Below are 21,698 nucleotides of genomic sequence, written 5' to 3' on the forward strand. Positions count from 1 at the left end.
GGAGTTTTTCCCCTCCATGATTTCCCTCTCTTTTTTCTCTCTTCTTCCACCAATTTTCTCTCTTCTTCCACCAATTTTTCGCTTTTTTTTTTTTGCTTTTTATGTTATTATATTTTATTTATTTTCTAAACGTCATCAAATTTGATTCGTGAAAAAATAATCATATGTATCTTAAATTCAATATAGTATAAAAATAATCAAAAATGAATTTAAAACGAATAAGTTATGAAAAGCATAAATTATTTTATTTTTTGTCTCTTCATTAAAAAATTACAACTTTTTATTTATGTTTGTGTATGAAAATATTTATTATGATGTATAATACTATATAATAATATGCATAATGCAAATTTTCATTACACTTTGTATAAATTGAAAATTTATAATTTTATATTGGGTTAATTGCATCAAAATACCTGACCTTTTTCCAAAATTTGGTTTTTTGACAAACTTTTTAATTGTAGTAAAAATTTTAGCTACGTTTCAATTTATTGCAATGTCCGTCCCGCGTATATTTCCGGCCAAATCCATGATGAGGTGGACTTCCGTAAAGCTTAGGTGGCATGTCGTGCCGGGTAATGAAACATTATCGTCTCAAATCCATTGCAATAAATTGAAACGTAGCTAAAATAAATTGGCCGGAAATGAATGGATTTGGCCAGAAATATACGCAGGACGGACATTGCAATAAATTGAAACGTAGCTAAAAATTTTGCTACAATTAAAAAGTTTGTCAAAAAACTAAATTTTGGGAAAAGGTCATGTATTTTGATGCAATTAACCCTTTTATATTCAAGATTTTATTGAGTAATTGATCTTAATTATTATATTATATTTTTAAAACATATATTGTATTTGTTTATATTTTATTTTTATTATTATTTACATTTATTTATTTAAATTTATCGTTTAATTTCGATGTTCGTCGTGCATCGCACGAATGGGCGTATACTAGTTTTCTTTTAAAGACAAATGAAAAGAAGGAAACTGCATTGTAATTAAAAGTTCCCAAGTAAATACGATGGAATTGTGTAGTGATCCAACGTATTTTGGTAAGTTGCTACTTTATTTCAAAGTTACGTTCTTTTTTATATAATTAAAAAAAGAAAATTAAAATAATTATAGATGCATTACATTTTAAAAAATGTAAGAATTACTCTTAGTATTTTTATTTTCTAGTAGCCCAAATAATTTGAGCCCAAACATTATTATTCAAGCCCAAAATTCTGAGCCCACCAAAGAACTCACCCTTATAAAAAAGTCCAAAATCGCAAACTCCATTCGATGCAATTTCAACCCTTTTTTCAGATTCAATCACAACTCCTAATCTCGCAAGCGTCGCCCAACACTCTCCCTTTCATCACATTAAATCTCACCGCCGATTAAGGATGATGAGCAGAAGGGCAGCTGTTTTTGCAATCGATGTCATTCATGGAAGACGATTTCTCAATAGATGGTCGCAGAAATCGGGTATTCTCTCTCCTCCATTCTCTCACTTCTCTTCCAAGGCTTTTCAACCTAAGCAGCCCAGAATCGATTTCAGCTGTGTTAAAGAATTAAATGATGCTATTGGATTGTTTCAAAAAATGAAGAGTATGCAGCCGGAGCCTTCTGTTCGAATGTACAACAGTCTTTTGAGTGTCACTGTAAAGATTGAGCAGTATTCTTTTGCCCTTTATATGTTTGATGAAATGCTTAGGATGGGTGTCCCTGTTAATGTTTACACGATGACTATTGCTGTGAATTGTTGTTGTCTCTTGAAAGATATAAAATCTGGCTTTGCTGTAATGGGTCTATTTTTCAAGAGAGGCTACGAACCAAATGTCGCGACATTCACCACTTTGATTAAAGGGCTGTTTTTAGATCATAAGGTGGTGGAGGCTGGAAAATTGTTCAATAAGATTTTACGTTTCGGAATATGTGAGCCTAATGATGTTATGATTCTGACGATGGTAGATGGGCTTTGTAAATCAGGAAATGTCCTTCCAGCGAGAGATTTAGTTCGTAGATTAGAAAGAAGTAGGTTGAGACCTAATGTCAAGGCTTATAATGCATTACTCGACGGGCTACGCAAATCTGGAATGGTGGATGATGCTCTCCAGCTCCTATCCGCGATGATCGAAAAGGGTATTACACCCAATGTTGTCACGTACAGCTCGATGATTCAGGGGTTGTGCGACCTAGGGAGACGGGAGGATGTTAAGGTTCTAGTGAATGATATGTCCAATTCTAATATTTCTCTCAATGTCGTAACTTTTAGTATATTGATTGATGCATACTGCAAGGAGAGAAAGATGAAAGAGGCTGAAGATTTGTTGGAAATTATGAGGCAACGTAACGTATGCCCTAATGTTGTCACTTATACTGCGCTAATGGAGGGGTATTGTTTGAGAGGAGAAATTGACAAAGCACGACAAGTACTTGATTCCATGGTTGACAAGCGACTTAAGCCTAATATTGTTAGCTACAACTGCTTATTAAATGGATATTGCAGAAAGGGGAGAATAGACGAAGCTTGGCTTCATTTTCTGGAATTTCCTTGTAAAGGTCTGGAGCATGATGCATGTACTTACACAACCATGATACATGGATTGTTTAGTAAAGATAGATTTTCCGAGGGCTGGAAGCTTTTCAAGGATATGGAAGCTCGACGAGTAACTCCTAACATATATACTTATAATACATTGTTGGATGGGCTGTGTAGGAATGGGGAGATTGATGAAGCTCTTTCTTTTGTGCACACGATTGAAGGGAAAGGAGTTACTCCTGATAGAGTAACATATGGGGCTATCATTAATGGATTATGCAAAAATGGGAAACTTGATGTTGCTAGAGATCTTTTCAACCAACTACCTTCTAGAGGTGTGCTACCTAATGCTCGTATATATAATATGATCATTGGTGCACTTTGTCATGAAGGTTCTACGGAGGAGGCACAATGTTTGCTTACAGAGATGCAGAGTCATGGTTGTGCACCTGACGAAGTGACATACAACATCATGACGCGAAGTTTCCTAAAGAAGAAAGAGCTTAGCAAGGCAATACCATACTTGGAAGTAATGCACGAAAAGGAACTCTCAGCAGATGTTTCTACTCTTTCCATGCTCATTGATCAAATGCAAGGAAAAACTAAAGATGATGTTCTTCTCAAATTGATGAAGGATGTTTTGCCAAAGGATTTTGTATCATAGTCATCTCGTCTTTAGAGATGCAACCAACTCAGGCTTTGGGGCTGAACTTTTTGTCTTTTTTTTTTTCATCTAAAGATTTTTCTTGTGATACTTGGAAGGGTACTTGCTTGCGTTTATTTATGGGTGGTTTTTCAATTAGTCGATTTTTTTGTAATATATCTCATGTTGTGTGCAAATATATTCTCATATATTCTAATAATTCAATTCATATGCGTATGTTGCAGAAATGGATATTCATTTATTTTCTTCTACTTTTAATTTTCTTAAGTATCAGTCCCCTTTGAGCAAGAAGCAGACAGCCTTCTAGTGTCTCTTTCCTAGATTAGCAACACAACTAATATATACTTCCATATTTAATGAAAAAAAATGGCAAAGAAGAAGATGAAAAGAAAATTTACCAAACATATTACTCATCTAAACCACAATTTGAGCAGAAAACTACTTATTTTGCAAAATCAAAATTGCCTCACAAAACATCCTGCAGTTTACAGTCTTGAAAAAGCTACACTAAAAACATACTCAAAAAGAGAATAACAAAGGCAAAGTTATAAGTAGAGCTACTCCTTGTGAAGATTTAGCAACACAACTAATAGCAACAAACTGGTATCTACACCCTCCTTCATCTCCTAAACACAATTCTCTCAACAATAAAAAAATACTACCTCCGTCCCCAAAATAAAAATAAGTTTCTCTTTGGGGACGGCACGGGTTTTAAGGAAAAGTGGTAAAGTGTATTGATAGTGGAGAAAAATATTTTATAATTAGTATTGAGAGTGGTGAAAATGTGAAAAAGTGTTATAATTACTATTGGGAGTGGTGAAAAAGTGAAAAGTAAGAATAAATAAAGTATTATTCGTGGTGGGGTAATTGTCCAAAAATGGAAAGAAAAAAAAAGGAACTTATTTGGAGGACGTCCCAAAAAGGAAAAAGAGAAACTTATTTCAGGGACGGAGGAAGTATATTTTAATAGGAGTAACATATAATAATTCACATCAATTACTCAATAAAATCCTGAATTTAAAAATATAAATATTCAATTTATACAAAGTGTAATAATAATTAAAGTTATTAAATAAATTTAAAAAGTATTCGATAATAAAATTTTGCACTATGCATATACTATTCATCATAATAAATATTTCTATACAAACGTAAATAAAAAGTTATAAATTTTTTAATGAAGAGACAGAAAATAAAATATTCTACTAATATTTTCATAACTTATTCATTTTTGATGATTTTTATACTATATTGAATTTGGGATACATATTGATTATTTTTTCATGATCAAATTTGATGACGTTTAAATAATAATTACAATATAAAAAGGTTAAAAAAATAGTGAAAATTTTGGTGGAAGAAGAGAGAGAAAAAGAAAGGAAAAAAAAACTCATCTTTTATATATTATTGATATAGATTCCAGGTATTATTATGAGTAAAAATTTAAAATGCTCACTTCCTTATCTTTTTTTTTTTTGTAAAAATGTCATCTCTTATTATACAAAGCATTCTATGCCCTATTCTTTAAATACCCTTTGATTTGATGGATTTGTTTGGTTTTCTGTAAAAGTCTTACACATTTGACCGATTTGACAGCTATCAATCATAAAAGTCAACGATTTGACAGCTATCTGTCAAGAATACATATGAACGATAGGTGACTAGATCATGTGTCCGCCCGGGCGGACACATAATTTCATCGGGCGGACACGTGATTTGGGTGGCAGATCATGTGTCCGCCCAGTAAAATCATGTGTCCGGCCGGGCGGACACATAATTTCACCAGACAGACACATGATCTGGCTAGCCACCCATCGGTCATATATACTTTTGACTGATAACTGTCAAATCGTTGACTTTTATAACTGATAACTGTCAAATCGGTCAAATGTGTAAGACTTTCACAAAAAACCAAGCACACCCATCAACATCAAAGGGTAAAATAGGTACTTCACATAATTAGGGCATATAATGCTTTGTATGATAACTTAGGGTATTTTTACAAAAAAAAAATTAAGGAAGTGGGCATTTTTGCCTATTAACACTATTATTATTGTCTTTTTTTCTCAAGAAAATGTGTTATTTTATTTACATTGTATAATATTGCTATATTTTCATTTCGTGCATAGCACATGAGAAAATACTAGTTAACCTAAGAGAGAGATTACTATAGTGGTTTTCTTCGAAGAAATGCGCGAAAAGAGACTCTTAGCATATGCTTCTACTTTTTTGATTTAATCCATTATCATTGCAGCAGATTATTTATAAGTATCATGTACTAATCCACAAAGGATGTTTATGTACCAAGTTATTGTTAAATTTGTTTAGATTGGTCTAAGAGATGACACTTGTTCTACTTTTTTTATATAAAGCACTTACTTGAAGTTATAAAAAAATATATATACATATATATAAAAGTCCATTATGATATCACAAATTTTTTATCATAAAAAACACATGCAATTCTAAACTTAACAAATAATAATATGCCTTATAACTACAATATTAAATATTACAAACTGATCTACAACAAAATTATAATACAAATTTGAATAAGAGCGATGAAAAGAATTGTTTAACTTAATATTACCAACAAATTTCACTCATACACGCCATTGCATAATTGAAACTATCAAATTTAACTATATTTTTTTTTTATTTACATACAAAATAGGGTTATTTACGAAAGAAATAAGGTTATTTTAGGTATTTTTTTAAAGACAAATGAAAAGAAGGAAACTTCATTGTATGATTAAAAGTTCTCAAGTATACATTAGAAAATACAAATAAAAAAAAAGTATACATTAGAAAATACGATGGAATTGTGTAGTGATCCAACATATTTTGGTAAGTGGCTACTTTATTTCAACGTTAAATACTTTTTTATATAATTAAAATAAGAAAACTAAAATAATTATAGATGCACTACATTTTAAAAAATGTAAGAAAACGTTTATTATGTTTACTATCTTAGTATTTTTTTTTCTTGTAGCCCAAATAATTTGAGCCCAAACATAATTATTCAAGCCCAAAATTCTGAGCCTACCAAAGAACTCACCCTTACTAAAAAAGTCCAGAATCGCAAACTCCATTCGATGCAATTTCAACCCTTTTTTCAGATTCAATCACAACTCCTAATCTCGCAAGCGTCGCCCAACACTCTCCCTTTCTTCACATTAAATCTCACCGCCGATTAAGGATGACGAGCAGAAGAGCTGCTGTTTTTGCAATCGATCTCATTCATAATGGAAGAGGATTTCTCAATCAATGGTCGCATAAATCGGGTATTATGTCTCCTCCATTCTCTCTCTTCTCTTCCAAGGCTTTTCAACCTAAGCAGCCCAGAATCGATTTCAGCTGTGTTAAAGAATTAAATGATGCTATTGGAGTGTTTCAAAAAATGAACAGTATGCAGCTGGAGCCTTCTGTTCTAATGTACAACAATCTTTTGAGTGTCACTGTAAAGATTGAGCAGTATTCTTTTGCCCTTTATATGTTTGATGAAATGCTTAGTATGGGTGTCCCTGTTAATGTTTACACCATGAATATTGCTGTGAATTGTTGTTGTCTCTTGAAAGATATAAAATCTGGCTTTGCTGTAATGGGTATATTTTTCAAGAGAGGGTACGAACCAGATGTCGCGACATTCAACACTCTGATTAAAGGGTTGTTTTTAAATCATAAGGTGGCCGAGGCTGGGAAATTGTTCAATATGCTTTTGCGTTTCAAAATATGTGAGCCTAATGATGTTATGATTGTGACGATGGTAGATGGGCTTTGTAAATCAGGAAATGTCCTTCCAGCGAGAGATTTAGTTCGTAGATTAGAAAGAAGTAGGTTAAGACCTAATGTCAAGGCTTATAGTGCATTGCTCGACGGGCTACGCAAATCTGGAATGGTGGATGATGCTCTCCAGCTCCTATCCGCGATGATCGAAAAGGGTATTACACCCAATGTTGTCACGTACAACTCGATGATTCAGGGGTTGTGCGACCTAGGGAGACTGGAGGATGTTAAGGTTCTGGTGAATGAAATGTCTAATTCTAATATTTCTCTCGATGTTGTTACCTTTAATATATTGATTGATGCATACTGCAAGGAGAGAAAGATGGAAGAGGCTGAGGATTTGTTGGAAATTATGAAGCAACGTAACGTATGCCCTACTGTTGTCACTTATAATACGCTGATTGATGGGTATTGTTTGAGAGGAGAAATTGACAAAGCACGACAAGTACTTGATTACATGGTTGACAAGGGACTAAAGCCTAATATTGTTAGCTACGGCTGCTTATTAAATGGATATTGCAGAAAGGGGAGAATAGACGAAGCTTGGCTTCATTTTCTGGAAGTTCCTTTGAAAGGTCTGGAGCATAATACATGTACTTATAATACCATGATTCATGGACTGTTTAGTAAGCGTAGATTTTCCGAGGGCTGGAAGCTTTTCAAGGATATGGAAGCTCGACGAGTAACTCCTAACATATATACTTATAATACATTGTTGGATGGGCTGTGCAGGAATGGGGAGATTGATGAAGCTCTTTCTTTTGTGCACACGATTGAAGGGAAAGGAGTTACTCCTGATAGAGTCACATATGGGGCTGTCATTAATGGATTATGCAAAAATGGGAAACTTGATGTTGCTAGAGATCTTTTCAACCAACTACCTTCTAGAGGTGTGCAACCTAATGCTCATATATATAATATGATCATTGGTGCACTTTGTCATGAAGGTTCTACAGAGGAGGCACAATGTTTGCTTACAGAGATGCAGAGTCATGGTTGTGCACCTGACGAAGTGACATACAACATCATGACGCGAAGTTTCCTAAAGAAGAAAGAGCTTAGCAAGGCAATACCATACTTGGAAGTAATGCGCGAAAAGGAACTCTCAGCAGATGTTTCTACTCTTTCCATGCTCATTGATCAAATGCAAGGAAAAACTAAAGATGATGTTCTTCTCAAATTGATGAAGGATGTTTTGCCAAAGGATTTTCCATCATAGTCATCTCGCCTTCTGAGATGCAACTAACTCAGGCTTTGGGGCTGAACTTTGTGTCTTTTTTATTTCTTCTAGTTTTTTTTTTTTTTTTTTCAACTCAGGCTTTGGGCTGATCTCGTGTCTTTTTATTTCTTCTGTTTTATTTTTGCATCTAAAGATTTTTCTTGTGTTTTTTGGAAGGGTACTTTGCTTGCGTTTATTTATGGGTGGTTTTTCAATTCTCATATATCTCATGTTGTGTGCAAATATATTCTCATATATTCTAATAATTCAATTCATATGCGTGTGTTGCAGAAATGGATATTTATTTATTTTCTTCTACTTGTGATTTTCACCTAGAAATAAAAGGTGGTTCTCTTAATTATCTGTCCTCTTTGAGCAAGAAGCACACAGCCTTCTAGCTGAAGTGTCTCTTTCCTAGATTAGCAACACAACTAGGGCCCATTTGGTTTCGGTTTATACACCATATTAGGTATTTTAATCCAGGTTATTATGGAGTATGGTATTCTATTCAAACATTGTGGAGAGCCCTGTTATAAGCCAGGGCCCGTTGCTAAATCTCTGTATTACGCTGCATTAATAATCCATCCAACCCCCTCCGATTAATAATCTAGACAATTTATCCCAACATATTTCGATACCCTCGCCCGACTTCCGATGACAAACTTTTTGCCCTATCTCTCATCATCCCCACTCGGTTCTCATTCCATCTGATTTCGAAAGGTTTGAACTTCGATTTTGCGATTTCAAACCATCATCTTCCAGCGGTGTTGAAAGGAAAATTGGGAGACAGAATTTCAAAGGCATCCTCGGCAGTTGCAAAAAACGGTAAGCAACCGCATTTGATGGGTTTTGGTTTCGTGGTATTCCTTTGTCTTTGGTTTGTTGATTTGGGAACTCATTGGTTGGGGTCGCTCATTAGGAAGTAACGAAATCTCCCACCGATTTCATGGTTTCCACAATTTAGTTCTATGGAATTGCATGCCCTAGGATTTCAAAAAAAATATTCGAAATTGTTTATGGTTCCTATATGTGATTTAGGGCTCGTGATTTTGGGACTCTTGTTTGTGTGCCTGCATCCTTCTGCGTAAGAGCATAAATTGAAGTTTTGGGCTCGCCAATGATTTGTGCAATGTTCGAAAGTTCGAAAATTTGTTTCTGTCCTTGTGAATTGGTGATGTGTGGGTTACATTTGGGGATTGTATAATCTATTCCAAATGAACTGCCTCGTTTCCTGCCGACTGATTCATTCCCAGTGAAATTCTAGTTTCTGAAATTTTTCCATTCAAATCATGTGATTAATTTTCACTTGAATTCCCTATATTATGATTATTCTAATTTCATTTTGAAATTTGTATGTTTCTATGGACACACGTATATAGGGTAACCAAGGCAGGAATAAATCAGAACCCCGGATAACACAAGGTCACTTCCATCGCCCAAATAACTAGTCAATATGTGTGATTGCGGGGCATCCTGTCATTGAAGTGGGGTGTTCTGTGATTTACCTTTTCCGCTGTCTACACAAATTTGAGCATGTTGTGATTCAAGATTACATTTGTTTTTGCTTGGATTGTCTTTTTAATTTTAGTCATGCAGTGATTCTTGATTTGTTGTTGTTCTGTGATTCTGGGTCATGCTGCCGTATTGGTCAGTTTTACTATTCTGCAATTAAGCGGGTAATTAATTGAAATGTTTGTTTGAAATAAAATTCTTGATCTTTTGATTTGTCCATGTAGTGATTCTTGATTAGTAGTTTGTTTGAAATGTGATTTTTTATCTTTTGATTTGTCCATACTGGTTATCTTGTTCAGTCTTATTTTGTTCATATTAATCAGTTTTTGTCCAGTATAAAGTGGGTAATTAATTGAAATGTTTGTTTGCATCTAGGATCCTCCACTACCTGTTAGAATCTGTGCTTGTTGTCTGAAATGTCTGGGCTGGAAAATCGTCGTGTGCGTGACATGCGTTTCGTTTTGTTGCAAGAGATTTTGCGTGATCACTTCATACAAGTGGCTATATTATTTGCATATTATGCTAAGTACAGATTAAGAAAAAGAAAGCGCGGTGAAAGAGCCTTGACATACGAGATAATAAGTAAGATTCCCGATCAGGAAAAGCATTTACGTCGTTTAGTTGGTTTAAATGATGTCGATTGTATTTCAAACCTTCGTATGGACCGCAAGACTTTTGCTAGGCTTTGTGTGATTTTACATGAACGGGGGGGGGTTAGTAGATGGCCGGTTTGTTACCGTTGAGGAACAAGTAGCCATGTTCCTTTCAGTTTTAGCGCATCATAAAAAAAATAGAGTAGTAAGATTCGACTTTTGGAGGTCTGGCCAAACGATCTCGCATTATGTACATGTGGTGTTAGGAGCAATTATCCGCACCCATGACATATTCCTAGCCAAACCTGAGCCAGTTCCCGAGGATTGTACTGATCCACGGTGGCGGTGGTTTAAGGTATACATAATATATATCAATATTCAATACAACAAGTGCATTTATAGACCAAATATGCTATTAACTAATTATATTTTTGACTTTATCTTAGGGTGGTTTAGGGGCCTTAGATGGCACTTACGTAAGTGTCATGGTTTCTAACGAAGACATACCCCGGTATAGAACAAGGAAAGGGCAAATATCTACAAATGTGCTTGGTGTTTGTGATCGTAATTCGAATTTCAGTTATGTTCTAACCGGATGGGAAGGATCTGCGGCGGACTCCCGCATCTTACGTGATGCAATAAATAGGCCTCATGGCCTGAAGATCCCAAAGGGTATAACTCAATGCTTAGTTAAGTTTAAATCATTACATGAATGTTGATTGATGTTTTAACTTGATTAATTATTTGCTAGGGAAATACTATTTGTGTGATAACGGTTACGCGAATAGTGATGGTTTTCTAACTCCTTTCAAAGGTGTTAGATACCATTTAAAAGAGTGGGGGCCGAACCATGCAAGACCACAAAATAAAGAAGAACTATTTAATTTGAGACATAGTAAGGCAAGAAACGCGATAGAGCGAGCATTTGGCATATTGAAGATGAGATGGGGTATCCTTAGATCCCATCATTTTATCCAATTCGGGTTCAGAATAGACTCATCATGGCAGCCTTCTTACTCAACAATTTCGTCCGAATGGAAATGCCAATTGACCCCATAGAACAACAGCTAGACGCTACGCCTCAAGACAATGGGGGTATGGACATACATGCGAGTAATGATGAATTCATAGAAGTCGTTGATTGCTCCCCCCAATGGAATGCGGCGCGTAATGCCTTGGCCGAAGCTATGTGGTTGCAATATTTGAATTCTAATTAGGTGTGTTGCAATAACTATTTAATCGAAGAAATCGAATAATGCCGCCCATCCCCACCACATCTATCTCCACACGCTATAATTCATGCCATGTTGAAGCTAAACTCACAACTACAAGCGGAAATGTCGTTAAATGAAGTCGAGGGCCGTGTTGAATTTCTGCACGAGCGCTATGTGTGCCATAAGTATTTGTGCAATGTTCGAGGTACCAATTGGGATCAAGCAAACAACGTCATTTACGCCACAGACGAAGTGTGGGAACTTTTGTTTAAGGTTTATTTCTTCTCGATGCTAAGTACTTAAATTTTTGTTTTTTAAAGATTCAAGCCATTTCTTTTTGTTAATAGGAAAATGCTTTCTTTCGAGCATACTATCATCAAGGCGATCCCGAATTTCTACTAATGTGCAACTTGTTTGGCATTCACGACGTTAAGATAGAGCTTTCCCATATCGTTATCGTAATCGAAGACTCGTCTACCGTTAAGAAACAATGCGATTCAAGCGACGACGAGGTCACATCGCCTATTCCAAAACCACCGGCGTCTAGGAAGCTTTTCGCGGACGATGCATGCTCTAGTGTTTCGGCGTCCATTCCAAACCCCTTCAAGTCTAAAGTGGTTGTCCCATGGATGTCGCTAAAAAAAAAATTCGCCGGCCAACAGCTCCCCCCGTTAAGCTAAAAGATGACCGCGAGGCCGGTGACGGATATGGCGCAAGTCCGTGCGCCTCGTCTTCGCCGTTCAAATAGAGCATTCATCCCTTCAATATTGAAGTTTGTTTTTTGTTGTTTTCTGAAGTTAATTCACGGCTAAGGTTGTTCCCATGTCGTTTGTTTTTTAGTATTTTCGTACAATTTTCCCATCAAATTAGCCTGTTGGTTTTTGTGAATTGTTATGAAGTTCTTTTTTTGCCCAAAAAATGATATAGACTTCAACAAATTTAACTTAAAGCCAGACGAAGATTTCAAATAGCTATAAATATAACTCAAAGCATATACCAAAAATTACAAGAACAGCTACTAAGAACCGCTACAACATCAAATGAAAAAACAATAAATTCAAACCATAAGAAATAGAACCCGAACATCCATAAAATAGAGTACCAAGAACAGCAAAATATGGGACAACTAATACCCATCAAAAAGCAATCCAAAGATGAAATAATTGTTAATCAATTCATTGCAGTATACACCAAACAAAAGCTGCGATGTATATGCACAAAAAAAGATTAAATCACTCCCAAATGCCGATGACTTACTTATGTTTCAAAGCAAGCAAGTAGAGCACGTACTCTTCCTTAGAGTCTTCCGGGAGGCTCGAAAACACGTCCAGAAGCTCTACCTCCTTAGCAAGCATATTACAGATGTCGAACTTCTCGGTCTTCGACAGCCCCGGAATACCACTCAACTGAGCGAAAACTTCCTTCCTTGCCTTTGATATATCATAGTCATACCCCATCCGACTTGATATTGTTTCAAGTCTAGTCTCCGTGCCCCGACCAATATTAGCTAGAGCCTCGAAAAACCTGTCATCGAAACCGACACTACGGCGCCGCTTCTTGCCGGATGTCTGAACTTCCTTTTCAACATCTGAACGAGACGACGCCATTTTAATTTTAATTAAACGATGTCGTTTTATGGCTTTTTGACAATTCAATTACAAAATATGAAGCTTAGGGTTCGTCTAAGCATAGGGTTCGTCGATTAGGGTTCGTCGAGCAAAATGTCCCAAAACCTAACTGGAAGCTCGAATTCAGGAGCTTTGCATCCGCCTGCACAATGTGGATGTGGAATACCAGCCGTCCTTCGTGTATCTCACACCGAGAAAATCCGTTTCGTCGATTCCTTTGTTGTATCTCACACAAAGTTTGAAATGATGTTGTTCATGATCATTGGAAATGTAAATGAAATGTTGGTTTGTAGATTTTAATGGTTCAAAATCTGGAAATGGAATGCCCTCAAAAATCTGTTCGAAATGTAGTTCTTATTGCAAAGCAAAAATCTAGTTCTTAACTTGACCATGCCTTCTCAAAAATCTGGAAATGGAATGCTAAAAAAATGGCAGCCAGAGCAAACCAGAGCTCTGGCTACCTTGGGCAGCCAGAGCTGATTTGGTAAGTCACTCTCTACCTTGGGCAGCCAGAGCTGATTTGGTAAGCTGTGGCTATGACAGAACTGTGAGGAGGTGAGGTGGAAAATTAGGGGTTTAGGTGAGGTGGAAAATTAATGTTATGTGGCAACCACGTTGGATCGGAGCTCAATCGGAGATCGCCGGAAAATGGACGCGGGAAAAAATGTAATAAATTTTTCAATTCATGGATTTCTGTTCAAATTCTTTTTGTCATGGGAAAAAACCAAAAATCGAAAAAGTATATGATTTTTTCGGCAATTAACCCTAATATATATATATATATATATATATATATATATATATATATGTATATAAGTCCATTATGATATCATAAAAAACACATGCAATTCTAAAATTAACAAATAATAATATGCCTTATAACTACAATATTAAATATTACAAACTGATGTACAACAAAATTGTAATACAAATTTGAATAAGAGCGATTAAAAGAATTGTTTAACTTAATATTACCAACAAATTTCATTGCATAATTGAAACTATCCAATTTAACTTTTTTTTTTATTTACAAACAAAATAGGGTTATTTACTACAGAAATAAGGTTAATTTAGGTATTTTTTTTTAAAGACAAATGAAAAGAAGGAAACTTCATTGTATAATTAAAAGTTCTCAAGTATACATTAGAAAATACAAGTCAAAAAAAAAAAGTATACATTAGAAAATACGATGGAATTGTGTAGTGATCCAACATATTTTGGTAAGTGGCTACTTTATTTCAAAGTTAAATACTTTTTTATATAATTAAAATAAGAAAACTAAAATAATTATAGATGCACTACATTTTAAAAAATGTAAGAAAACGTTTATTATGTTTACTATCTTAGTATTTTTTTTCTTGTAGCCCAAATAATTTGAGCCCAAACATTATTATTCAAGCCCAAAATTCTGAGCCTACCAAAGAACTCGCCCTTACAAAAAAAGTCCAGAATCGCAAACTCCATCCGTTGCAATTTCAACCCTTTTTTCAGATTCAATCACAACTCCTAAACTTGCAAGCGTCGCCCAAATCTCACTGCCGATTAAGGATGATGAGCAGAAGAGCTGCTGTTTCTGCAATCGATCTCATTCATGGAACAGGATTTCTCTATCGATGGTCGCATAAATCGGGTATTCTTTCTCCTCCATTCTCTCTCTTCTCTTCCAAGGCTTTTCAACCTAAGCAGCCCAGAATCGATTTCAGCTGTGTTAAAGAATTAAATGATGCTATTGGAGTGTTTCAAAAAATGAAGAGTATGCAGCCGGAGCCTTCTGTTCGAATGTACAACAGTCTTTTGAGTGTCACTGTAAAGATTGAGCAGTATTCTTTTGCCCTTTATATGTTTGATGAAATGCTTAGGATGGGTGTCCCTGTTAATGTTTACACCATGAATATTGCTGTGAATTGTTGTTGTCTCTTGAAAGATATAAAATCTGGCTTTGCTGTAATGGGTATATTTTTCAAGAGAGGGTACGAACCAGATGTCGCGACATTCACCACTCTGATTAAAGGGTTGTTTTTAAATCATAAGGTGGCCGAGGCTGGGAAATTGTTCAATATGCTTTTGCGTTTCAGAATATGTGAGCCTAATGATATTATGATTCTGACGATGGTAGATGGGCTTTGTAAATCAGGAAATGTCCTTCCAGCGAGAGATTTAGTTCGTAGATTAGAAAGAAGTAGGTTGAGACCCAATGTCAAGGCTTATAATGCATTACTCGACGGGCTACGCAAATCTGGAATGGTGGATGATGCTCTCCAGCTCCTATCCGCGATGATCGAAAAGGGTATTACACCCAATGTTGTCACGTACAACTCGATGATTCAGGGGTTGTGCGACCTAAGGAGACTGGAGGATCTTAAGGTTCTGGTGAATGAAATGTCTAATTCTAATATTTCTCTCGATGTCGTAACTTTTAGTATATTGATTGATGCATACTGCAAGGAGAGAAAGATGAAAGAGGCTGAAGATTTGTTGGAAATTATGAAGCAACGTAACGTATGCCCTAATGTTGTCACTTATAATGCGATAATGGAGGGGTATTGTTTGAGAGGAGAAATTGACAAAGCACTACAAGTACTTGATTCCATGGTTGACAAGGGACTTAAGCCTGATATTGTTACCTACAATTGCTTATTAAATGGATATTGCAGAAATGGGAGAATAGACGAAGCTTGGCTTCATTTTCAGGAATTTCCTTGTAAAGGTCTGAAGCATGATACATGTACTTACAAAACCATGATACATGGATTGTTTAGTGAACGTAGATTTTCCGAGGGCTGGAAGCTTTTCAAGGATATGGAAGCTCGACGAGTAACTCCTAACATATATACTTATAGTACATTGTTGGATGGGCTGTGCAGGAATGGGGAGACTGATGAAGCTCTTTCTTTTCTACACACCATTGAAGGGAATGGAGTTACTCCTAATAGAGTCACATATGGGGCTGTCATTAATGGATTATGCAAAAATGGGAAACTTGATGTTGCCAGAGATCTTTTCAACCAACTACCTTCTAGAGGTGTGCTACCTAATGCTCGAATGTATACAATGATCATTGATGCACTTTGTCATGAAGGTTCTACGGAGGAGGCACAATGTTTGCTTACAGAGATGCAAAGTCATGGTTGTGCACCTACCAGCGTGACATACAACATCATGACGCGAAGTTTCCTAAAGAAGAAAGAGCTTAGCAAGGCAATACCATACTTGGAAGTAATGCGCGAAAAGGAACTCTCAGCAGATGTTTCTACTCTTTCCATGCTCATTGATCAAATGCAAGGAAAAACTAAAGATGATGTTCTTCTCAAATTGATGAAGGATGTTTTGCCAAAGGATTTTCCATCATAGTCATCTCGTCTTCTGAGATGCAACCAACTCAGGCTTTGGGGCTGAACTTTGTGTCTTTTTATTTCTTCTAGGTTTTTTTTTTTTTTTTTTTTCATCTAAAGATTTTTCTTGTGATTTTGGAAGGGTAGTTGCTTGCGTTTATTTATGGGTGGTTTTTCAATTAATCGATTTTTTTGTAATATATCTCATGTTGTGTACAAATATATTCTCATATATTCTAATATATCAATTCGTATGCGTATGTTGCAGAAATGGGTATTCATTTATTTTCTTCTACTTTTGATACAAGAGGCAGCCTTCTAGCTGAAGTGTCTCTTTCCTAGATTAGCAACACAACTAATATATACTTCCATATTTAATGAAAAAAAATGGCAAAATTGCTTATTTTGCTAATCAAAATTGCCTCACAAAACATCCTGCAGTTTACAGTCTTGAAAAAGCTACACCAAAAACATACTCAAAAAGAGAATAACAAAGGCAAAGTTATAAGTAGAGCTACTCGTTGTGAAGATTTAGCAACACAACTAATAGCAACAAACTGGTAAGTGGTATCTCCTGTCTCCACCCTCCTTCATCTCCTAAACACAATTCTCTCAACAATACAAAATATATTTTAATAACATATAATAATTCGCATGAATTACTCAATAAAATCTTGAATTTAAAAATATAAATATTCAATTTATACAAAGTATAATGTTAATTAAAGTTATTAAATAAATTTAAAAAGTATTCGATAATAAAAATTTGCACTATGCATATACTATTCATCATAATAAATATTTTTATACAAACGTACGTAAATAAAAAGTTATAATTTTTTTAATGAAGAGAAAGATAATAAAATATTCTAATATTTTCGTAACTTATTAATTTTTTATGATTTTTATACTATATTGAATTTGAGATACATATTGATTATTTTTTCATGATCAAATTTGATGACGTTTAAATAATAATTACATTATAAAAAGGTTAAAAAAATAGTGAAAATTTTGGTGGAAGAAGAGAGAGAAAAAGAAAGGAAAAAAAACTCATCATTTATATTTCATTATCAAATTTGATGACGTTTAAATAATAATTACATTATAAAAAGGTTAAAAAAATAGTGAAAATTTTGGTGGAAGAAGAGAGAGAAAAAGAAAGGAAAAAAAACTCATCTTTTATATATATTATAGATATAGATTCCAGGTATTATTATTGTCTTTTTTTCTCAAGAAAATGTATTATTTTATTTACATTGTATAATATTGCTATATTTTCATTTCGTGCATAGCACATGAGAAAATACTTGTTAACCTAAGAGATAGATTACTATAGACTATAGTGGTTTTCTTAGAAGAAATGCGTGAAAAGAGACTCTTAGCATATGCTTCTACTTTTTTGATTTAATCCATTATCATTGCAGCAGATTATTTATAATTAGTATCATGTACTAATCCACAAGGATGTTTATGTACCAAGTTATTGTTAAATTTGTTTGGAGATGACACTTTTTTGAATTTAAAAATATAAATATTCAATTTATACAAAGTGTAATGTTAATTAAAGTTATTAAATAAATTTAAAAAGTATTCGATAATAAAAATTTGCACTATGTATATACTATTCATTATAATAAATATTTTTATACAAACGTAAATAAAAAGTTATAAATTTTTTAATGAAAAGAAAGAAAATAAAATATTCTAATATTTTCATAACTTATTCATTTTTGATGATTTTTTTCATGATCAAATTTGATGACGTTTAAATAACAATTACAATATAAAAAGGTTAAAAAAATTGTGAAAATTTTGGTGGAAGAAGAGAGAGAAAAAGAAAGGAAAAAAAACTCATCTTTTATATATTATAGATATAGATTCCTGGTATTATTATTGTCTTTTATTCTCAAGAAAATGTATTATTTTATTTACATTGTACATATTGCTATAGTTTCATTTCGTGCATAGCACATGAGAAAATACTAGTTAACCTAAGAGAGATATTACTATAGTGGTTTTCTTAGAAGAAATGCGCGAAAAAGAGACTCTTAGCATATGCTTCTACTTTTTTTATTTAATCCATTATCATTGCAGCAGATTATTTATAAGTATCATGTACTAATCCACAAAGAATGTTTATGTACCAAGTTATTGTTAAATTTGTTTGGATTGGTCTAAGAGATGACACTTGTTCTACTTTTTTTATATGAAACACTTACTTGAAGTTATAATATATAGGGTTAATTGCCGAAAAAATCATATACTTTTTTTATTTTTGGTTTTTTCCCATGACAAAAAAAACATGAACAGAAATCCATGAATTGAAAAATTTATTGCATTTTTCCCCCGCGTCCATTTTTTCCCCAAATTGAATTCGAGGTGGCAATCGGATTTCCAGCGTGTCATCGCCGGGAATTGAACGAGACGACGCCATTTTAATTTTAATTAAACGACGTCGTTTTATGGCTTTTTGACAATTCAATTACAAAATCTGAAGCTTAGGGTTCGTCTAAGCATAGGGTTCGTCGCGCAAAATGTCCCAAAACCTAATTGGAAGCTCGAATTCAGGAGCTTTGCATCCGCCTGCACAATGTGGATGTGGAATACCAGCCGTCCTTCGTGTATCTCACACCGAGAAAATCAGTTTCAGCGATTCCTTTGTTGTATCTCACACAAAGTTTGAAATGTTGTTGTTCATGATCATTGGAAATGTAAATGAAATGTTGGTTTGTAGATTTTAATGGCTCAAAATCTGGAAATGGAATGCCCTCAATCATCTGTTCGAAATGTAGTTCTTATTGCAGAGCAAAAATCTAGTTCTTAACTTGACCATGCCTTCTCAAAAATCTGGAAATGGAATGCTCAAAAAATGGCAGCCAGAGCAGACCAGAGCTCTGGCTACCTTGGGCAGCCAGAGCTGATTTGGTAAGTCGCTCTCTACCTTGGGCAGCCAGAGCTGATTTGGTAAGCTCTGGCTATGACAGAGCTGTGAGGAGGTGAGGTGGAAAATTAGGGGTTTAGGTGAGGTGGAAAATTAATGTTATGTGGCAACCACGTTGGATCGGAGCTCAATCGGAGATCGCTGGAAAATGGACGCGGGGAAAAAATGCAATAATTTTTTCAATTCATGGATTTCTGTTCAAATTCTTTTTGTCATGGGAAAAAACCAAAAATCGAAAAAGTATATGGTTTTTTCGGCAATTAACCCTAATATATATATATATATATATATATATATATATATACATAGGAAGAGGTGCTAATAAAAACCTCTGTTAAAATGAGAACTAGGAACCTAATCTTGACCTTTTAAATATTAGATCTAATGGTTAGGATTTAGTCAACAAAAGAAACTGTGCATCTATTATATTATATTTTACTGTGCACTTAAAAAATATGCAATTTATGCAATTGAAACCAACAATGCAAAATATTCAAGCAAATCGAAATTGTGCATCTATGCAATTGAAACTGTGCATCTATGCAATCGAAATTGTGCATCTGTAGTTTAATCTCAGCCCTCTATTTTATTTAAATCAATGGCCTTAGATTGGTTCCTAGTTTTCATCTTAAGAGGGGTTTTTATATTAACCCTACCCTATATACATATATATAAAAGTCCATTATGATATCATAAAAAACACATGCAATTCTAAAATTAACAAATAATAATATGCCTTATAACTTCTTTTTTTTTATCGGACAAAGTTATGTTAGATGTTAACAATTCCCTAAATACTCCAAGAATTCAACGAGCCCACCTTATCTCTCCAAACACCAAATTCGCTCCCAAAGGGGATCGAACCCGGGTCTCATCACTTAATATGCGTTATAACTACAATATTAAATATTACAAACTGATCTACAACAAAATTATAATACAAATTTGAATAAGAGCGATTAAAAGAATTGTTTAACTTAATATTACCAACAAATTTCACTCATACACGCCATTGCATAATTGAAACTATCAAATTTAAGGGGTTTTTGCAAATAAAATCACGAACAATTTTAAATTTGCAATTTTAACATGACTTTTGAAGTGTGGCGAATTAAATCATAACCTTTTCAATTTTTGCAATTTCGTCCCCTCATTTTTTTCCGGCCACCGAAGTGATGAGTTACAGCTTATGTGGATTATTTTTTTCCACGTAATTAATTTCTAACTAAGATTAAATTGCTGAATAAGATTAAAACAAAATCAAAACCTAATTCTTTTATTTTACTTCTTTTTCGTCTTTTATAAAAATATATTTGATGTGTATCTTAAGTTAAAGATCATGACAAGATCTTCAATTTGATTTAAAATTCATTAAATATGAATTTGAAATAAATAATTTATTATAATTTAAAATTTTAAAGTGATTGTTTTTCTCTCTCCTATCTCTTTTACAATATTCTTTATTTTTTTTCTTTCTCCTTATTTTGTTATTATATTATTTCTATTTGTATCTCTTTCTCCTACAAAATTTACATATCTTCTCTTCTCTTTTGATTAAAAAACCATAATATTAATTTGTTGAATTATTTTATCAAAGCATACATAAAAATATTTAAATTAAAAATATTAATTAAAAAATATAATGCACATTTATCACAAAATATCGAGACAATATTATAAAAGTATTTATTAATTTTAATTTTAATAGAAAATAATAATCAATAACAAAAAACTTTCAGTAAATTTAATTATTATTATTATACAATACTCATTGAACTTAATAGTATACTCCTACTCATTAAGTTGATAAAATTATTACTATACACTATTTTAAGTCAAATACTAATATTTAAATTAATATATTTTTTTGTTATTAATTAATTTGATTCATAAATAATAATATTTTTACATAATTTCAAATTTTAAAAATAAATAAATATATTGTGGCCGTGCATCGTACGGGAGGGCGTACTAGTTTAAGGAAAATGAGGGATACTAAAATAAGTTCGACGAAAAAGATTGAGGGGACGAAATTGCAAAAATTGAAAAGGTTATGATTTAATTCGTCACACTTCAAAAGTCGCGTTAAAATTGCAAAAATCAAAATTGTTCGTGATTTTATTTGCAAAAACGCCCAAATTTAACTATTTTTTTTTTATTTACATACAAAATAGGGTTATTTACGAAAGAAATAAGGTTATTTTAGGTATTTTTTTAAAAGACAAATGAAAAGAAGGAAACTGCATTGTATAATTAAAAGTTCTCAAGTATACATTAGA

The 21,698-nt window shown here is 33.7% G+C and overlaps 3 protein-coding genes across 3 annotated transcripts; all 3 read left to right on the forward strand.

Annotated features, from left to right (window-relative positions):
• The first annotated feature begins 1,289 nt into the window (after nucleotides 1-1,289).
• LOC130999750 (pentatricopeptide repeat-containing protein At1g12300, mitochondrial-like) lies at nucleotides 1,290-3,432 on the forward strand. Its single transcript, XM_057925367.1, has one exon. It carries the CDS (start codon nucleotides 1,389-1,391, stop codon nucleotides 3,189-3,191), a length of 1,803 nt encoding a protein of 600 aa, XP_057781350.1. The 5' UTR covers nucleotides 1,290-1,388; the 3' UTR covers nucleotides 3,192-3,432.
• A 2,861-nt stretch (nucleotides 3,433-6,293) lies between these two features.
• Nucleotides 6,294-8,471, forward strand: LOC130999751 (putative pentatricopeptide repeat-containing protein At1g12700, mitochondrial). Its single transcript, XM_057925368.1, has one exon. The coding sequence runs from the start codon at nucleotides 6,391-6,393 to the stop codon at nucleotides 8,194-8,196; it is 1,806 nt and encodes a 601-aa protein (XP_057781351.1). The 5' UTR covers nucleotides 6,294-6,390; the 3' UTR covers nucleotides 8,197-8,471.
• Nucleotides 8,472-14,657: 6,186 nt separating this feature from the next.
• LOC130999753 (putative pentatricopeptide repeat-containing protein At1g12700, mitochondrial) lies at nucleotides 14,658-16,729 on the forward strand. Its single transcript, XM_057925373.1, has one exon. The coding sequence runs from the start codon at nucleotides 14,692-14,694 to the stop codon at nucleotides 16,492-16,494; it is 1,803 nt and encodes a 600-aa protein (XP_057781356.1). The 5' UTR covers nucleotides 14,658-14,691; the 3' UTR covers nucleotides 16,495-16,729.
• Nucleotides 16,730-21,698: the final 4,969 nt, after the last annotated feature.

The sequence above is a fragment of the Salvia miltiorrhiza genome, chromosome 8 (assembly GCF_028751815.1).
Source record: "Salvia miltiorrhiza cultivar Shanhuang (shh) chromosome 8, IMPLAD_Smil_shh, whole genome shotgun sequence".
Lineage (NCBI taxonomy): Eukaryota > Viridiplantae > Streptophyta > Magnoliopsida > Lamiales > Lamiaceae > Salvia > Salvia miltiorrhiza.

Bases quoted from the DNA above. Each gene is read 5' to 3' on its own strand.
- LOC130999753 (XM_057925373.1), top strand. From the start codon at position 14,692: ATGATGAGCAGAAGAGCTGCTGTTTCTGCAATCGATCTCATTCATGGA.
- LOC130999751 (XM_057925368.1), top strand. From the start codon at position 6,391: ATGACGAGCAGAAGAGCTGCTGTTTTTGCAATCGATCTCATTCATAAT.
- LOC130999750 (XM_057925367.1), top strand. From the start codon at position 1,389: ATGATGAGCAGAAGGGCAGCTGTTTTTGCAATCGATGTCATTCATGGA.